This window comes from Astyanax mexicanus, chromosome 22, assembly GCF_023375975.1.
Source record: "Astyanax mexicanus isolate ESR-SI-001 chromosome 22, AstMex3_surface, whole genome shotgun sequence".
Classification (NCBI taxonomy): domain Eukaryota; kingdom Metazoa; phylum Chordata; class Actinopteri; order Characiformes; family Acestrorhamphidae; genus Astyanax; species Astyanax mexicanus.
In genome coordinates, this window is record NC_064429.1 from 9,834,260 (window position 1) to 9,849,583 (window position 15,324).

The following is a 15,324-nucleotide window of genomic DNA, read 5'->3' on the forward strand; positions in this document are numbered from 1 at the left end:
GTTGTCTGTGACTGAAGCGTTGAAAACTGCCAGAGCTGCAGGTCAGTCCTCAGTGCTCATTCTGCTGGACCTCCGGCCGCATTTGACACAGTCAACCATGACTTCCTCCTAACTATACTTTCAAACATGGGGATCGCAGACAATGTGCTGTCATGGTTCAGATCGTACCTCACTGGGCGCTCGTTCAAGGTGTCGTGGCAAGGACAGCTGTCCTCAGCCCGCTCCTTATCCACTGGGGTTCCCCAAGGTTCGGTACTGGGACCCCTTCTCTTCTCCATATACACCACCTCTCTTGGTCAGGTTGTCCGCTCACACGGATTTTCCTACCATTGCTTTGCTGATGACACCCAGCTATACCTGTCGTTCTCACCTGAAGATCACTCAATCTCTGCACGGATATCGCAGTGTCTCTCTGACATATCCTCATGGATGAAGGAACATCACCTTCAATTAAATCTCTCAAAGACTGAACTTCTGGTTATACCAGCAAAACCATCTTTTCAACACAACTTCTCTATAAGTATCGACTCTCTCTCTCTCTCTCTCACCGACAAAGGTTGCTAGGAACCTGGGTGTTCTGGTTGATGACCAACTATCCTTCTCGCACCATGTGGCCTCAGTTGCTCGGTCCTGCCGCTTTGCGCTCTATAACATCCGAAAAATTAGACCGTTCTTGACGCAACAGGCCACCCAACTCCTGGTGCAAGCGGTCGTCATCTCACGCCTCGACTACTGCAATGCCCTGCTAACTGGCCTCCCGGCCTGTGTAGTAAAACCACTCCAGATGATCCAGAACGCAGCAGCACGTCTGGTCTTCAACCAGCCAAAACGGGCACATGTCACCCCGCTGCTCATTGAGCTCCATTGGCTACCAGTTGATGCTCGCATCAAATTCAAAGCTCTTACAATCGCCTACAAGGTGATGACAGAACAGGCTCCTTCCTACCTGCACTCACTCCTGAAGGCTTACGCTACCTCCCGGCCGCTGCGCTCCTCCAATGAACGTCGCCTCGCTTTGCCTAACATTCACACAAAGCAATCCAGACTGTTCTCATACAGAGTTCCCCAATGGTGGAACAAACTACCTTCCACTACCAGATCAGGAGAATCTCTCGCTATCTTTAAGAAACTCCTGAAGACAGAGCTCTTCAAAGAGCACTTACTCTCTTAACACCTCTAACACACTAACTACTTCTAACCTCATTTCCTTGTTCCCCTCCTTCACTCCTCTATCCTATTATTCCCCTTTGACCTCCTTTTATCCCTATCCAACGATGTTTTACCCTTAAACTTATTTTACATTGTACTTGACTATTGTAAGTCGCTTTGGACAAAAGTGTCTGCCAAATGTAATGTAATGTAATGTAATGTAATGAAATAAATTCCTACAGTAACAATTTTAAAAGTGACTCATTTCCACATTCAGAGTAGATACCAAACCACATTTTAAGTTACTATTTTCTCCAGATTATTATCAGCATTTCTCTTCACTTACCAGAGTTCTTCTTCCTTTTCTTCCACATTAAAACTCCAGCAAAGCCCAGGAGGATGACAAGCAGAAGAACAGCCAGAACCACACCAATAATGACACCCACTGACCCTCTATCTGCAACACCAACGACAGTTACATCAAGATCTTTATTACATGATTTGTCAATTAGTATACTTTTAAACTGAAATAAAAGTGCTCCTACCTAGCAGGACTCTACAGTCAGACACCTGTAGGACTATCTCCTTCTCCATTCCCTCATGCTGAACTACACAGGTGTAGTTATTGTTCTTCAGCTCCTCAGGTGAGACGGTCAGAATGCTTCTCTTCTGGAAGGTTCCATCCTGGTTAGGCAGCGTCTGTCTGAGCTCCACGTCCTCATTCAGATCCTCTCCGTTCTTCTGCCAGGAGATCATCACTGCTTTGGGGAAGAATCCTGTAGCGTGACACACCACTGGAGAAGAATAGTCCTTCTGGAACACAGACACCTCAGGACGACCTGGAGGGACAGAGAGAAAGAGGAAGAGATTACAGTCAAGATCTCTATGGATAAAAAGGGTACAATAAGTTGGAAGACAGGCGCATTTTTCTATGTGTACTGCACCTGTGGTTCATTAAAGGTCCATGAAATTGGTCTGTTTAAAGCCATGGATGATGTGGTTTTATCCTCTTCCATTTTATGTAAATGAAGCCAAAGGTTTCTGCCATATTTGCAAGTTTGCAGGGAGAGCCAGAATCACCCACATGTTTGGTAGACCTGGCTCCTTCTCTCAGACTGCCTGCATTAAGCCTAAAAGACCAGAAGCAGGGTGGATTTTCCCCATGGAAACTATACATTTCCATTTCCATCAAATTACCAAGACCACTCAATCGAAGCTTCTACACTCCAGGTTAACCCCCAAGCTACTTTGAAAGAATCAATATGCACTGATTACTATGACTATGCTATGCTGACACTGATGGCCCAGGACAGAAAATAGCACAAACAAAGTAAAAATACTACTGAGGCCAGCATGTCTAACTACATAATCTTCTTCACCATTAGTGAAGTACTTTTCATCAGTATGTTGGTAAAAATAAACTGTAACCCTAAAGGTGTTTTAAGAACATCTATTGAGTTTATTATATATATATGGGTCAATGACATATAAAGATTTTCAACATGCCAATTTTAAAATACAAAAAATAAGAGTATCTGTTGCAATTGCTCAAAGATTTAAAATGTGAACACATAAACTCATATTAAAATTTTTGATTGAGTGATTTTAGTGTATTTTCATTAAGAAGAATTGGCCTTGGCCTTACAAAATGTTGTGGTGCGACTGTGATTTATGTTTAAATTAATACATTTCCTTAATATAGTTTATTTTTATTTTACAAATTCCCACTAATATAAAGTGTCCAGAAATAAAGTATTTGCATTTAATGTAGTTAATAGGGTAATTTTTCCTGTGAATCCTATAAAACTGTTAAAATGTTTTCTAACACACCATTAACTTAAGCATACATTATCAATAGTTAATATTTTAGCAACAGAAAATTGAATAAATTTAATACAGTAACTGTTATTATAGGTTGCACCACATGATGAGTGGTCGCTCCAAATGACATAAAGTACTGTATCATTATTATTTAACTATTTATAGAGATCAATAAACAATAAATTTCATACAAAACAAGATTTTTATTATTTTTTTTTTCCCATTTTCTCCCCAATTTACATGACCAATTAATCAACTCACTCATTACTCTCCCTATCACTAGTGATGCTCCAACACCAGGAGGGTTATGAAGACTAGCACATGCCTCCTCCGACACGTGTGAAGTCAGACTCCACCTCTTTTTGAACTGCTGCTGATGCAGCATTGCCGAGTAGCATCACAGTGCACTCGGAGGAAAGCACAGTGACTCGGTTCTGATACATCAGCTCACAAACACCACATGCTGTGGGTACAGTAGTACCATCTACTACTGTACCCACCCAGAGAGAGCAAGGCCAATTGTGCTCTCTCATGGCTCCAGCAGCTGATGGCAAGCTGCATGACTGGGATTCGAACTGGCGATCTCCTGATCATAATGGCAGCGCTTAGCCTGCTGGACCACCCGGAGCCCTGATTTAAACCAGATTCAATTAAAATTTCAAAGATTTGCCATGAACACAAATGTTTCATAAAGTTTTTTTTTTTGTCAAAAATCTCACCACAATGTAATTTGTGTAATACATAAGTGTTATGATGTGTTTAATGTGACATTAATTATTACAGATACACTAGCTAATGAACATGTGTCATTTAACCTCTTTGTGGTAAAAGCAATGTAACAGCCTCAGATGTCTTGTTGCTTTCATGACAGATAAATATGACATAACAATAAAACAATAAAGAGTATTAAATTCTCCTGCTAATTAACCGTACTGGAATCACCAGTAAGTTATCTACATGTATGTGTACCATAGTAATAGAAGTGCCAGCATTCTGGAAAAAAATAACAGAATGGACATGCAGGTGTGTGTGATGTATACTCAACAACAGCAATGCATATTTTATATGGATGATTTTAAATTTTATCATTCTGTAAAACATGACATGATGGAACTAAAAATAAATCATGTGCATTAAGAAGGTGGACGCTTTACAGATTTATATGATGTGTAATTTAACCTTGCAGATATTAATATAATAAATATAAATATATATAATTATATAATAAATATTATATATTATAAAATATATAATAAAAATATATATATAATTAATAATGAATCATTCATTTGTTCCTGCTTAATGCATCCTTGCATACTGATGAGTTTATTCTTAATGAATGCCTTCATTAATGTCATGTCATGCACCATTAATATAAAGTGTTACCCTAAGTAGCTAGTTGCCCGACAGCTCGACAACTATGCACTATAAACCTATTATAAACATAAAACTTCTAAAAATGGTATTACTTTGAGTTGCATAAATCTATTAAACATGCTCATCTCAGTCACTTTATGGTGAGATTTCCTCTGCCAATCGGTCATGAATTTCACAGACAACTTAAAGCAAAATACAAAAATAGAGATGCACTGGTGAAAAGAATTTTTTTTTTAGTTTTGTTTTTGTTGTGTTTACTGAAGTGCATTTCCAATCACAGTAACTGAATCTATTACTGTACCTTTCTTCAGAGTGTCTTGGCTGTAACGCACAAGACTTTTCAAATCCTCAACACATTCAGTCTGCAGGTAGAGTTTACAGTGAGCAGCCACCTCTTCACTCCAGTTAAGGAGGAAAGAGTTAATGTAAGCAGTGAAGGTCCCAGTTTTAAGATCCAGTCTGATGTAATCCTGTCCATCATAAGCAAAGCCGCTGTAGCCTGTGGTGGTGCCATTATCATCTAGATCGCAGCCATATGCCCACTGCCATGTGTGAATTCCTGTAAAGAAACAAGCCACATCAATGATTTTGTACCCTCTGGTCACTGGCAAGTCTTTCTGAAATATGGAACAATTGCAGAAAATGTTGCTCAACTTAAAATTGTGAATTGTGACGTTGGAGATTCCATACTACAGACCATAATAATATAATTTAAAAAAATCTAAGAATCTGGAGAAATCCCTGTACAAAAGGCCAAAAGTCAGTACTGAATGCTGGTGATCTTCGGGCCCTCAGGAGATGATATTATGTGAATGGTGAATAATCCTTGCTCTTTTTATACCCAGAGCTGTTTTCTATTAGTACCACTTGCTTTTTTAAACTTTATACTGCCCTGTCCTAACTTTTTTTTTAGAATTGTACATACACCCAGCACAGTAACAAAAATCCTTTTGAGACTTAACGCCAACTGGCTACAGCCTCTTAATCTAGTTTACTACACAACTAACTACTAATTGACTCGCAAAGGACAGCAACACTATCCAGTAAGATTAAATGTACAGAAAATATGTTGTATACAACAATATGTCTTGTTAATCTAGCAGTATACATGCCCCTGGGTCAATTTCATCACCCACACTCCTGATTTAGCATAACAATGTAATGATTGGCCCATAGCCCAGGGGCTGATAATACATATGAACTTTGGAAATGTCATCACCATTTGTAGTGTTGTGTCGCATCATAGTCTTAGCCATATTAGCTAAACTCCACTCCTGCTCATCCTTAAACGCATCGCTCTCCCTGCTCCAGAAATCCGCCCCAGCATTCCTCTGTATCCATTCTGTCTTTGGGGTCACTTTTCTAATGTTGCTGTCGTACAACTCAAATGGCCACCCGTCCAATAGACCCAACACAGTATATTCTGGGAATGGAGTTCCCCAGGTGACTGCAGTGGAGATGTACCGTAGAGAATGAGTCGCTGTGGAAATAAGAAATAGCTCACTAAATAAGAAAAGCAGAGAATTTTTTGTAATATAAGCATGTAGGTCAAATACAGAAAAAAATAGTTTTACCCAGAAGAAATAAACCAACAGGAGTGAAACTTGGTGGGTAGCCATAGCCACACTGTCATAGAGTAACTCAGAATGACTCAGTGGTTTGTTAATATGTATCACCCATCCAGATTAAAAGAAAGACTCTGAACTGGATTGTGATTAATATAGAGCAGGGGTTCCCAACATTTTGCAACTCACAGCCCACTTAACTCACCACAAAACTTTCCACAGCCAACAGGAATATTTTATTTTCTATTTAAAACAAATATAGCATAACCATCAACTTCATCACTTTTTCTGTGAAGCCGAGTGCTGTAGGAAATCACTGCTCTATTTTTTTCATTTGGATTTATGCTGCTTTCCTTAGTTCTCTGGGTCAGAGATACAGTGGCTGCTTTACTTGTTGTTAGTGCAGCTTCAGGGTCTTTTGTTGTGAAAGACCCTGATTTTAACCATTTATCCATGATGTGTAAATGTATATAGCACAGGAAAAACGCTTCACTCAGAGTCATATGACTGAATTTTTGCAGAAATTTTGTTTTATGTAAAAACGTGTAAATAGTAAAACATTTTCGTTCAAATGATACCAATATATCAAGAATGCATTGGTCAGAGGGAAACTAGGAAACAAGGAATTATATCTCTTATTTCTAATCCTGGTAAAGACTGCTATTGGACACTCTTGACAATAGATTATAAAAACGTAGCTATGGTCTATGCAAACAGACTAAAGACAGGCCTTTTTAATACGTTTAATTACAGTTTTCATGCATCTTGACATGTTCTCCTCCACCAGACTAATACAATACAATGCCTTTACTCCTGGAGCAACAATTCAAGCAGTTCAGTTTGGTTTGATGTACAGCTTGTGATCATCCATCTTCCTCTTGATTATATTCCAGAGGTTTTCAATTTGTTAAAATTAAAGAAACTCATCATTTGTAAGTGGTCTCCTACCTTTTTCCAGAGCTGTAATATCGATTAGACTTCCTCAGTAAATGTATTAATGTTGTCATTTATATTTTTGTTATCTCTTACGTTGTTTTATGTTGTTTAATTATGTGAATTTCCCTGTGTTTCATGAGTATATTTTATTCATGAGTACCTAATCTTTTATCTAAAAAATACAGATATTATGGTATTTTTTCGATCGTTAATTGTACAAACGTTAATTGTACGAATGTTTTTTCAAATGTTAATTGTCCTTAATGAATACCTAAAAACAGTACACCCAAACAATACGCCAAAAATGAAAGTGTAATAAAGCATTAAGTGTTGAATTTAGGAGATGTGGAGTGGGTCAGTACTGTAGGCAACCTTACTGTGTTTCAACAAGGGCAGGGGTATTTTCGTCAAGTTCCATTATAAAGGTCCCTCTCGGGAATGTGTGGACTGAGGACAGCTGTCCTAGCCATGACACCTGGACTGAGCGCCCAGTGAGGTATCATTTGATGAAAGATGACAGATGAAATCTAAGTATCATGAATGTAATATTTATGTAACCAGATTTAAGAAGGGTGCATTTCTTTGGAGGCTGACTAAAATTAGTTGTATGATCAGGATAACTGTTATTAGTATAGTATCATATTAATGTCCTACATCTTACAATTACATTTTGTCACATCTAAAACACATTTTTAGGAAACATATTACCATTAATGATCAAACTGATGCAAATTATTAAATAAAGTGCCCACTCAAATAAACATATTGTAACTTTATATTAATGTTATTTCAGACCAGTTATTTTAATATGTTGTGGTGTTACGAATTTTAAGCAGCTCTTATCCCAGATAGCAAAGGAACATTGAATCAATGTTGATTTTGGGGTTTTTTTGGTCAGTTTTGGTTGTTGATCAAAAATCAACTATAATTCAACATTGTTATTGGGTTTAGGTCTTAACTGTTGTTCAACATTGAAAAGAAGACATGGAATCAACATTGTTTTTGGGTTTAGGTCCTAACTGTTATTTAACATTGAAAAGAAGACATGGAATCAACATTGTTTTTGGGTTTAAGTCTTAACTGTTATTTAACATTGAAAAGAAGACATGGAATCAACATTGTTTTTGGGTTTAGGTCTTAACTGTTATTTAACATTGAAAAGAAGACATGGAATCAACATTGTTTTTGGGGTTAGGTCTTAACTGTTATTTAACATTGAAAAGAAGACATGGAATCAACATTGTTTTTGGGTTTAGGTCTTAACTGTTATTTAACATCGAAAAGAAGACATGGAATCAACATTGTTATTGGTTACAATCTACAATGCAACCCTGATAGCAGACGACTCTGATCCAGATCTGGTTTTCCTCCGGCAAACCCGCATAACAGTCACTGCTGTTTTTTGTTTTTGGCCCGGATCCAACACAGAATTGTCTTAGAATAGCTGAGTCTGTTACAGATCTGTCTTCATGTCGGCAAACCAAATCTGGTCTGCTTATTTGGGCCAGAAGTGGTCCTAACATTGCTGTTTTCCAGAGTGCACCTATGTAAATCACAGCTACAATACAAAAGCAAACAAATTATTTGACACTTTTGAGTAAAAAAAAAAAAAAAAAACCTGTATGAGTGGATGTTTAATTATTTTTTTTTTTTGGTGGTTGGGGGGTGTAATGACTTATTCAGCAGCCAAGTCACACAATAATTGGGTCCCTTCGCCTAATAATATAGAGGAAAAAAACAAAGATTTTGTTTTTTCGGTGTGGGAAATTTTTATTTTTTAAATATGAATTATTTAGTTCACTGATGAGTCATTATTTTCAATTGAGTAATTATTTCTAGTTACAAACAAATACATCGATCAAGTAGTTCCAGTCACGGCGCATGGATATTTTAACAGCTCCATTTTATGCGCCAATTAGCTGGAAGGACAAACTGAGGGGGAAAAGAGAAGAAAACAGAAAAGAAAAAGCCTGAAGAGGGAGCTGCTGTTTTCCAGGTAAGCTGTACTTTTAAATATGTCTAGTGAACATCATACATTTGTTAATAAAGCAACATATATAACTCTGCATAATTTTTACACAGAGAAATTCTGTGAAATGTCAGAGCTAACAGTGCTAATGCTTCAGAGCTAACAGAGCTAACAACAGCAGGCATAGGAGCAGGGGAAAAGCACAAAGAGGCACACAAACACTTATTTAGAGCAGTACTGTGTATAATTTACGCTTCTTGAGTGTTTTAGAACGCTTTAAAACGTAAAAAAAAAATGTAATTAACAAATTTGACCTTGTTCTATTTGATTCAGCTAAGCTAAGAGCTTTATACTTCAGTATCCTGTACACTTGCCACTTTTCACATTTATGTAATAAAACACTCTCTTATTAGGTATCATCTTTATATATTAGAAACATTGTCCAATATTCCTGTGTTCATTAAAATGGTTGGTGAGACCATGTAAGCCGAGTTTGAACGTCTGTGTAAGGGACTGTCCACCACTGTGACCTGAAAATGGCAAGGTGGGGAACGCTGCATGGGAATGTGAATGGTAGGGGTGTCACGATTCTCTAAATCCTCGATTCGATTTCATTTTCGATTTGAGGGTCACGATTCGATTCGATTCTCGATTTTCTTGTTTTTTTTTCTTGTTATTATTTTATGCCTCATAAAATTTAAATAATATATTTATTATTATTATTATTATTATAAATATTATAAATATTATTATTATTATTTATTAAGATATATATGGTAATGCCATCTAGTGACTTTTTTTGGTAGCAACAGTGTGCACTATTAAAACAAGCAGTTTATCAGAGCTGTGTGTGGATGGCTGGTGAAACTGCTCATTACATGAAGCTGCAGTTCTTCATCCAACCACTAGCAGCAGCAGCACAAGCCCCGCTCTCTTCACTCAGTCACTACTTCAGTACAGCCCAGCCACGGGCTACAGAGCTCAGCCAGTCCGTTTTTACTGTTTCTGTAAACAAATAAAGGTTTTAACCCCACTAACCGGATAATACAGCTCACTACAGTTCATCTTTCAGCCCAAGCAGCTAACAGCAGCAGGTTAGAACAGCCGACACGGAGGCACTGCTCGGATTACATTATAAACAGGTCAGTTAGCGCGCTGCTAACCTCAGGATGTTTATAACTACGGAGTTTAGTGGACACACCACGGCCGCCAGGTAAGTCTTTTAAAGGCTACTGAAGACTATTAAAGGCTATTAGAGTGTAACCCCTGGCTCCCAGGGGTTACAAGCATACCTGTCAAGTTTTGGACTTAAAAATAAGGGATTTTTTCCGCCGCCCCAACAGCCCAACCGAGGGCTTGTGCTTTATATATATATATATATGAAATTGAAGGGTGCACAAATTTACTAGAAGGACATGGATCAGATATATTCCATAAGTAAATAATAGTCCTAAGGGGCCTACACAATTAATAATCTTTCATTAATACTTCTTTCTATCGTTCAGTCCACTCCTGATCAATTCAGTTAATTTCAGCCCTCTCCACATTTTCTCTCTCTCCAGCTCAACCATCTCTTCTACCCCTTCTAAATAATACATTACATTACATTATAATACATTACCACAATACTTGAGATTTAAACAAATTCTAACAAACCCTAAAACTAGCCCTGAACTAATAGAGTTTGGAAATTATAGTTATTGGCTGATCAGGCACATCAGGGCAGGGCATTATATATATATGTAGATTTTTCTCAAACCCTGAATATCTATCTAGCTAATTCTAAAGTTAAGCTAACTGAGTCACAAGCTGGATTTTATTAAACACACAGTGGGTTTAATTTATGTTTTGATTCAGAGAAGAGTCTTTTTAACCAGCTATCAGAAACAATCTCATCACAGTTTACATGGTTAGTTACCTTTCTTTTAGAAAAATCTCCGTATATCCAGATTATTTTTAACGACAGCTGCTCCGACTAGCTGCCTGAACTCACAGCGAGGGGAGGGGCGGGGCTTCCAGCACACTAAACTGCGCTCCGCAAAACCAGCTAGCTGATTGGCTGTTTCTCCTGAGAAGGCGGGACTTTCTCCTTGAACCGGCACCACGATTGGTTAAGAGACACACAGCGGTCAGTGCATTGTCGCCTGTGGCCTATATATTTTTTTATTCAGTATAATACGGGAAATTTACGGGAAAATACTAATACGGGAGGACGGCGGGAAAGAGGAGTAAAATACGGTAGTTTCCCGGCCAAAACGGGAGACTTGACAGGTATGGTTACAAGAGGTTATTGAAAGCATTATTGGGGGGCAGAAATCAGTACAGGCTGGTTAGATAAGTGATGTGGGTATTGTCTTATAAATATTTACACATAACTTAACGTATATCTCTCCTGAAAAGCTTTTATTTTAGTCAGAAACACGCTTGTGTTTACTTTATCTGAGAGAAAGATGTTTTTTTAATTCAATGGAAAGCAACAGGTGTAGTCAATTATAAGTTTAAGATTTTTAATCCACCTCACTGTGATCTATAGTCAGTGTTCTCAAGTCACACTGACACACGCATTTCAGCGAGTTCACACGCTCTCACCTGCGCGCACCCACCCCTCCGTTAGATACAGATACAAAACCTGCGCGCCCAACCCCCGCCCCCCCTCCCCCCCTCCCCCCCTCCCCCGTTGGACAGATAAAAACAGTGATCACACTCCCGCCGACTGCGCTCATGCAGTGGCTATCTCTATTTAAATGAATAGGATGCGCTGTGTTGGTGCCGCGCCATTTGCGTAGCGCGCTGCGCTATTTGCGTAGCGCGCGCGGGAGGGATCGTCGATCCTCTTTTTGACTTCGATACTCGAGATCGTGACCTCATTTCGATTCGATTTCGATAAAATATCGAGATCGTGACACCCCTAGTGAATGGGGTGGGGAAAAACTTTCACAGCCACTTAAATTGTATTTTACCAAGTTTTAACATAACATTTACCACACGTTTTAATAATAATGACTGAAATCTCAGTTTGCTATGTTAGCTGAGCTTGTTTGGAGGCTCTGCGCAGCTGCGCAGCTTCATAGCGTCTCCTCACTTACTGAGGAGGATCCAGCGTGAGACCGGGAGACTGCCTGCACAAGGCTCACTGAACACAACTCCTAATACGTGTGCATTTGTGCACAGAAAAACTTTTCGAGCTTTAAATTAGGGAATTTTTCACTGCCCGTTTCGAGCCATCCCATTAGCCCAACCGGGGTTCAGTTAATTAGGGGTTCGAGCACGTAGTGCTCCTGTCATATTTGGTGTCAAACAACTCAGCAGAGTCCCAACCTCAATAATTATCGAAAAAATTGTGAAATTTGTAAACAATATGGCCGCCATATACAAATTAATCTTACTGTGGCACACCCAAATTTACTCTAACAGCTGTAACTTTTGAATGCTTAAACCTACACTAATGCCACTTTAGACCTTTGATGCAAACATGATTCTGAGGTAGCCCGTCAATCCGTGTAGACATACGCCCCCAGGGGCGGAGCCAAAGCTAAAAATCTGTTTCTCAGGAACCGTACAAGCTATCAAGCTCTCCTGTGGCATGTATCATCTATGGCCTATGTCCTAATGTTTCACAGAAGGAAAATTTGATATGCAATTTTTTGCGATCGCTATTAGCCAATCAGATTCCAGCAAGCTTTTGACAGGCTAAACAATGACCAATCAGGATGATACTTATACCCTAGGGCCAGTTGTTCAAAAAAATGTAATCCGGATCAAAATTATCCAGATTTGGTAATCACATTTTTTGCTACCCAGGATCAGGTGATCTGTCTTACTTTTAAGCCAGTTTTTCAAAGCAATTTTGGATTGGATCAACCTGATCCAGAAACACAGTTTTCAGGATTACCTAATCCGGATTACTAGCTATGTAAAAAACAGATAGAAGAACCAACAGGGGTTGATGACTCCTTTTCTTGCAGTAACAAGATACTGCTTATTGCAAAACAATACGAGCAATTGAGCGTTCTGCAGAGACGCTTTGCATGACTTAACTATTTGCGAGTTGAACCACAGGGAGCATGCAACATAACACTTGCATGTATTGTCCTGCACAACGTTGCTACCAGACGCAATGTCCCTGTCTGTGATGTTTATGATGCACCTGAGCCTGTTGAAGAACCAGAACAAACTCTGGTGTTCTTTGCAATTGTTCGAAATTATTTTTGACAGCTTCATATCTGATAAATGTTTCCTTGACATTAATATACAGTGATGAATGACAGTGACGTAGATGAAAAAATGAATGTATTATTTTTGTTTGTTATTGAAATCTTTTGGGGGGTTTATTTCATGGGGTCAAGATTGTTTTTATTTTTACTTTACTACAGTAAAAGGCTTAATTGGTAGCCTATGTCTACTTTATCACTGTAACGGTTAAACAGGTCAAGTGCAAAATAGAAATAAAAGTATATACACTAAATTGTACAAATACATTTTTTTTTACTTTAAAACTTTGATTTTAAAGTTTTACTACATTTTCTTCCTGAAATCCACCTTGAAATCCTACCCCTTGTTGGGATCAGGGTAATCCTGTTTTTTTGGATCAAAGTTATCCAAATCCTACTGAAAAGTTTTGAACAACAGAAACTGAAGGTTTGATCCATTAACAAACTAGGATTGGATTACATGATCTGATCCGATTTCAGATTGCTTCTTTCCCTTTTGAACAACCCGTTTTCCAGATTTGATCCAATCCGATAACCAAAATCCGATCAGATTACCTTTGAACAACTGGCCCCTACATGTACCTCAGGGCCTTCTATCATCCATTAAAATATGGCGTTGATTGGCCTCAAGGAGGCGCTATAGCAGAAAATCAGTTATATCTAAAGGTACAAGTGGCCTAGGCTTATTATTCTTTTTTAGTTGTATACTTTGCTGTAGCCTTTACAACTTTGTAATTGCATGTGTTTACCAAAAATGCAAAGATTTTCATCAATGGCCAAAAGCGTAAAAATGGCTCTTTTCGAACTTGTCTTTAAATCCTCAATCAATCAAAACAAATTTGGTCTTGATGAAATCTTGAGACCCTGTAGGTAAATAATTATCGAAAAAATCTTGACATTTTAACTATTTGAGGCCCATAAACCTTTGATCAAACAAGTACGTGAAAGCCTTTTCAGAGTTATTTGGCCAAAACTCCGTCAAAGTTTTAAACATGCCAAAACTGTTGAAGCTACTAATTAACAATGACATTTGAAGCACATGTGCCAAGTATGAGCCAAATAAGTCTTCAGTAGGCTCTACAGTGAAAAATTAACTATTTTCAATTTATTCTATTTATCGCTTTTTTCCAACCTAAATGGACAGAAGACAGGAACCTTTCACCCTATCAACACATAAATTTGTACACATATATAGACTTATAATCTGATCTTGTTTGCAAATATTTAGCCAAATCTGATATTTTTTGCCTCTAATATGGCCAAAGAGCAACAGCGATTTTGTAGGCCATAAGCCTGTATTATCGCTTTTTTCAAACCTAAATGGTCAGAAGTCAGGAACCTTTGACCCTATCAACACACAAATTTACATACATATATATACAGACCACTTGACCATGACTACCAATTTGCAGCCAAATCGGACTTTTCTTCTCTCTGTAATAAATAAATATACTCGGATAGGAACCTCTCTCTTTCTAACAGACAAATAGATTTTCAGCAGGTTATATGTGGTCTCTTGCTGCGCTCTGGTGGTCATTTGGTGAAACAGCTACAGTTGAATTATTCTAAATTAAAGCTCTGCTGAACTTATTTAATCTTGCTTGAACATCTTTATCCTTCTTGGTCATGCTGCTCAGCCGCCTGGGTCATTCTTGTTTATGCTCCACCCACTTAATTTTTTTTTTATTTGCATAATATGCAAAACTTAATTTTGAGATCTTTTCCTTGGCTCCTTGACCAATCATGACATGTTTGGTGTCAAACAGTTCAGCAGAGCTTACTCCTCAATAATTATTTAAAAAATCTTTACATTTGTAAACAACATGGCCGCCATATGCAAATTAGTTCTACCATGGTGCAGCAAAATGTCTTTAACACTTATAACTTTTGAATGCTTAACCTGACATTAATACCACTTCAGTCCTTTGATCATTACATGATTCTCAGATACCCTGTCAGTTTAAGTAGACATACACCCCCCCCAGGGGGCGGAGCCAATGCTTGATAGCTGTTTCTCTAGAACCATACAAGCTATCAAGGTCATCCTAGCCAATTATCATCTATGGCCCATGCACTAATGGTACACCAAATGAAAATTTGATATGGACACTTTTGTGGTCACTATTAGCCAATCACATTCCAGCAAGCTTTTGACAGGCTGAATGTTAATCAGGTCAAAACTTATACACTATTATTGGTTACTGATATGTGCCCTTTTATGCCTCACTGCTAGGCTCTCAGCAGGATAAATGTGGCTTGGGTTTTTCAATTTAAGAACTGAAGTTGTTTCACCAAA

The 15,324-nt window shown here is 38.2% G+C and overlaps 2 protein-coding genes across 2 annotated transcripts in view; one reads left to right on the forward strand and one right to left on the reverse strand.

Annotated features, from left to right (window-relative positions):
* Positions 1 to 15,324, forward strand: part of LOC111190560 (patr class I histocompatibility antigen, B-1 alpha chain-like) — a 116,762-nt gene that overhangs the window by 61,685 nt on the left and 39,753 nt on the right. The window lies entirely within an intron of this gene.
* Positions 1,473 to 15,324, reverse strand: part of LOC125786766 (major histocompatibility complex class I-related gene protein-like) — a 28,171-nt gene continuing 14,319 nt past the window's right edge. The window contains exons 2-5 of the mRNA XM_049470269.1: positions 5,567 to 5,827; positions 4,649 to 4,906; positions 1,695 to 1,988; positions 1,473 to 1,606 (exon numbers count right to left, since the gene is read on the reverse strand). Coding sequence (XP_049326226.1) covers positions 1,488 to 1,606; positions 1,695 to 1,988; positions 4,649 to 4,906; positions 5,567 to 5,827 — 932 coding nt within the window. The 3' untranslated portion in view covers positions 1,473 to 1,487. The remainder of the gene's footprint in view (positions 1,607 to 1,694; positions 1,989 to 4,648; positions 4,907 to 5,566; positions 5,828 to 15,324) is intronic.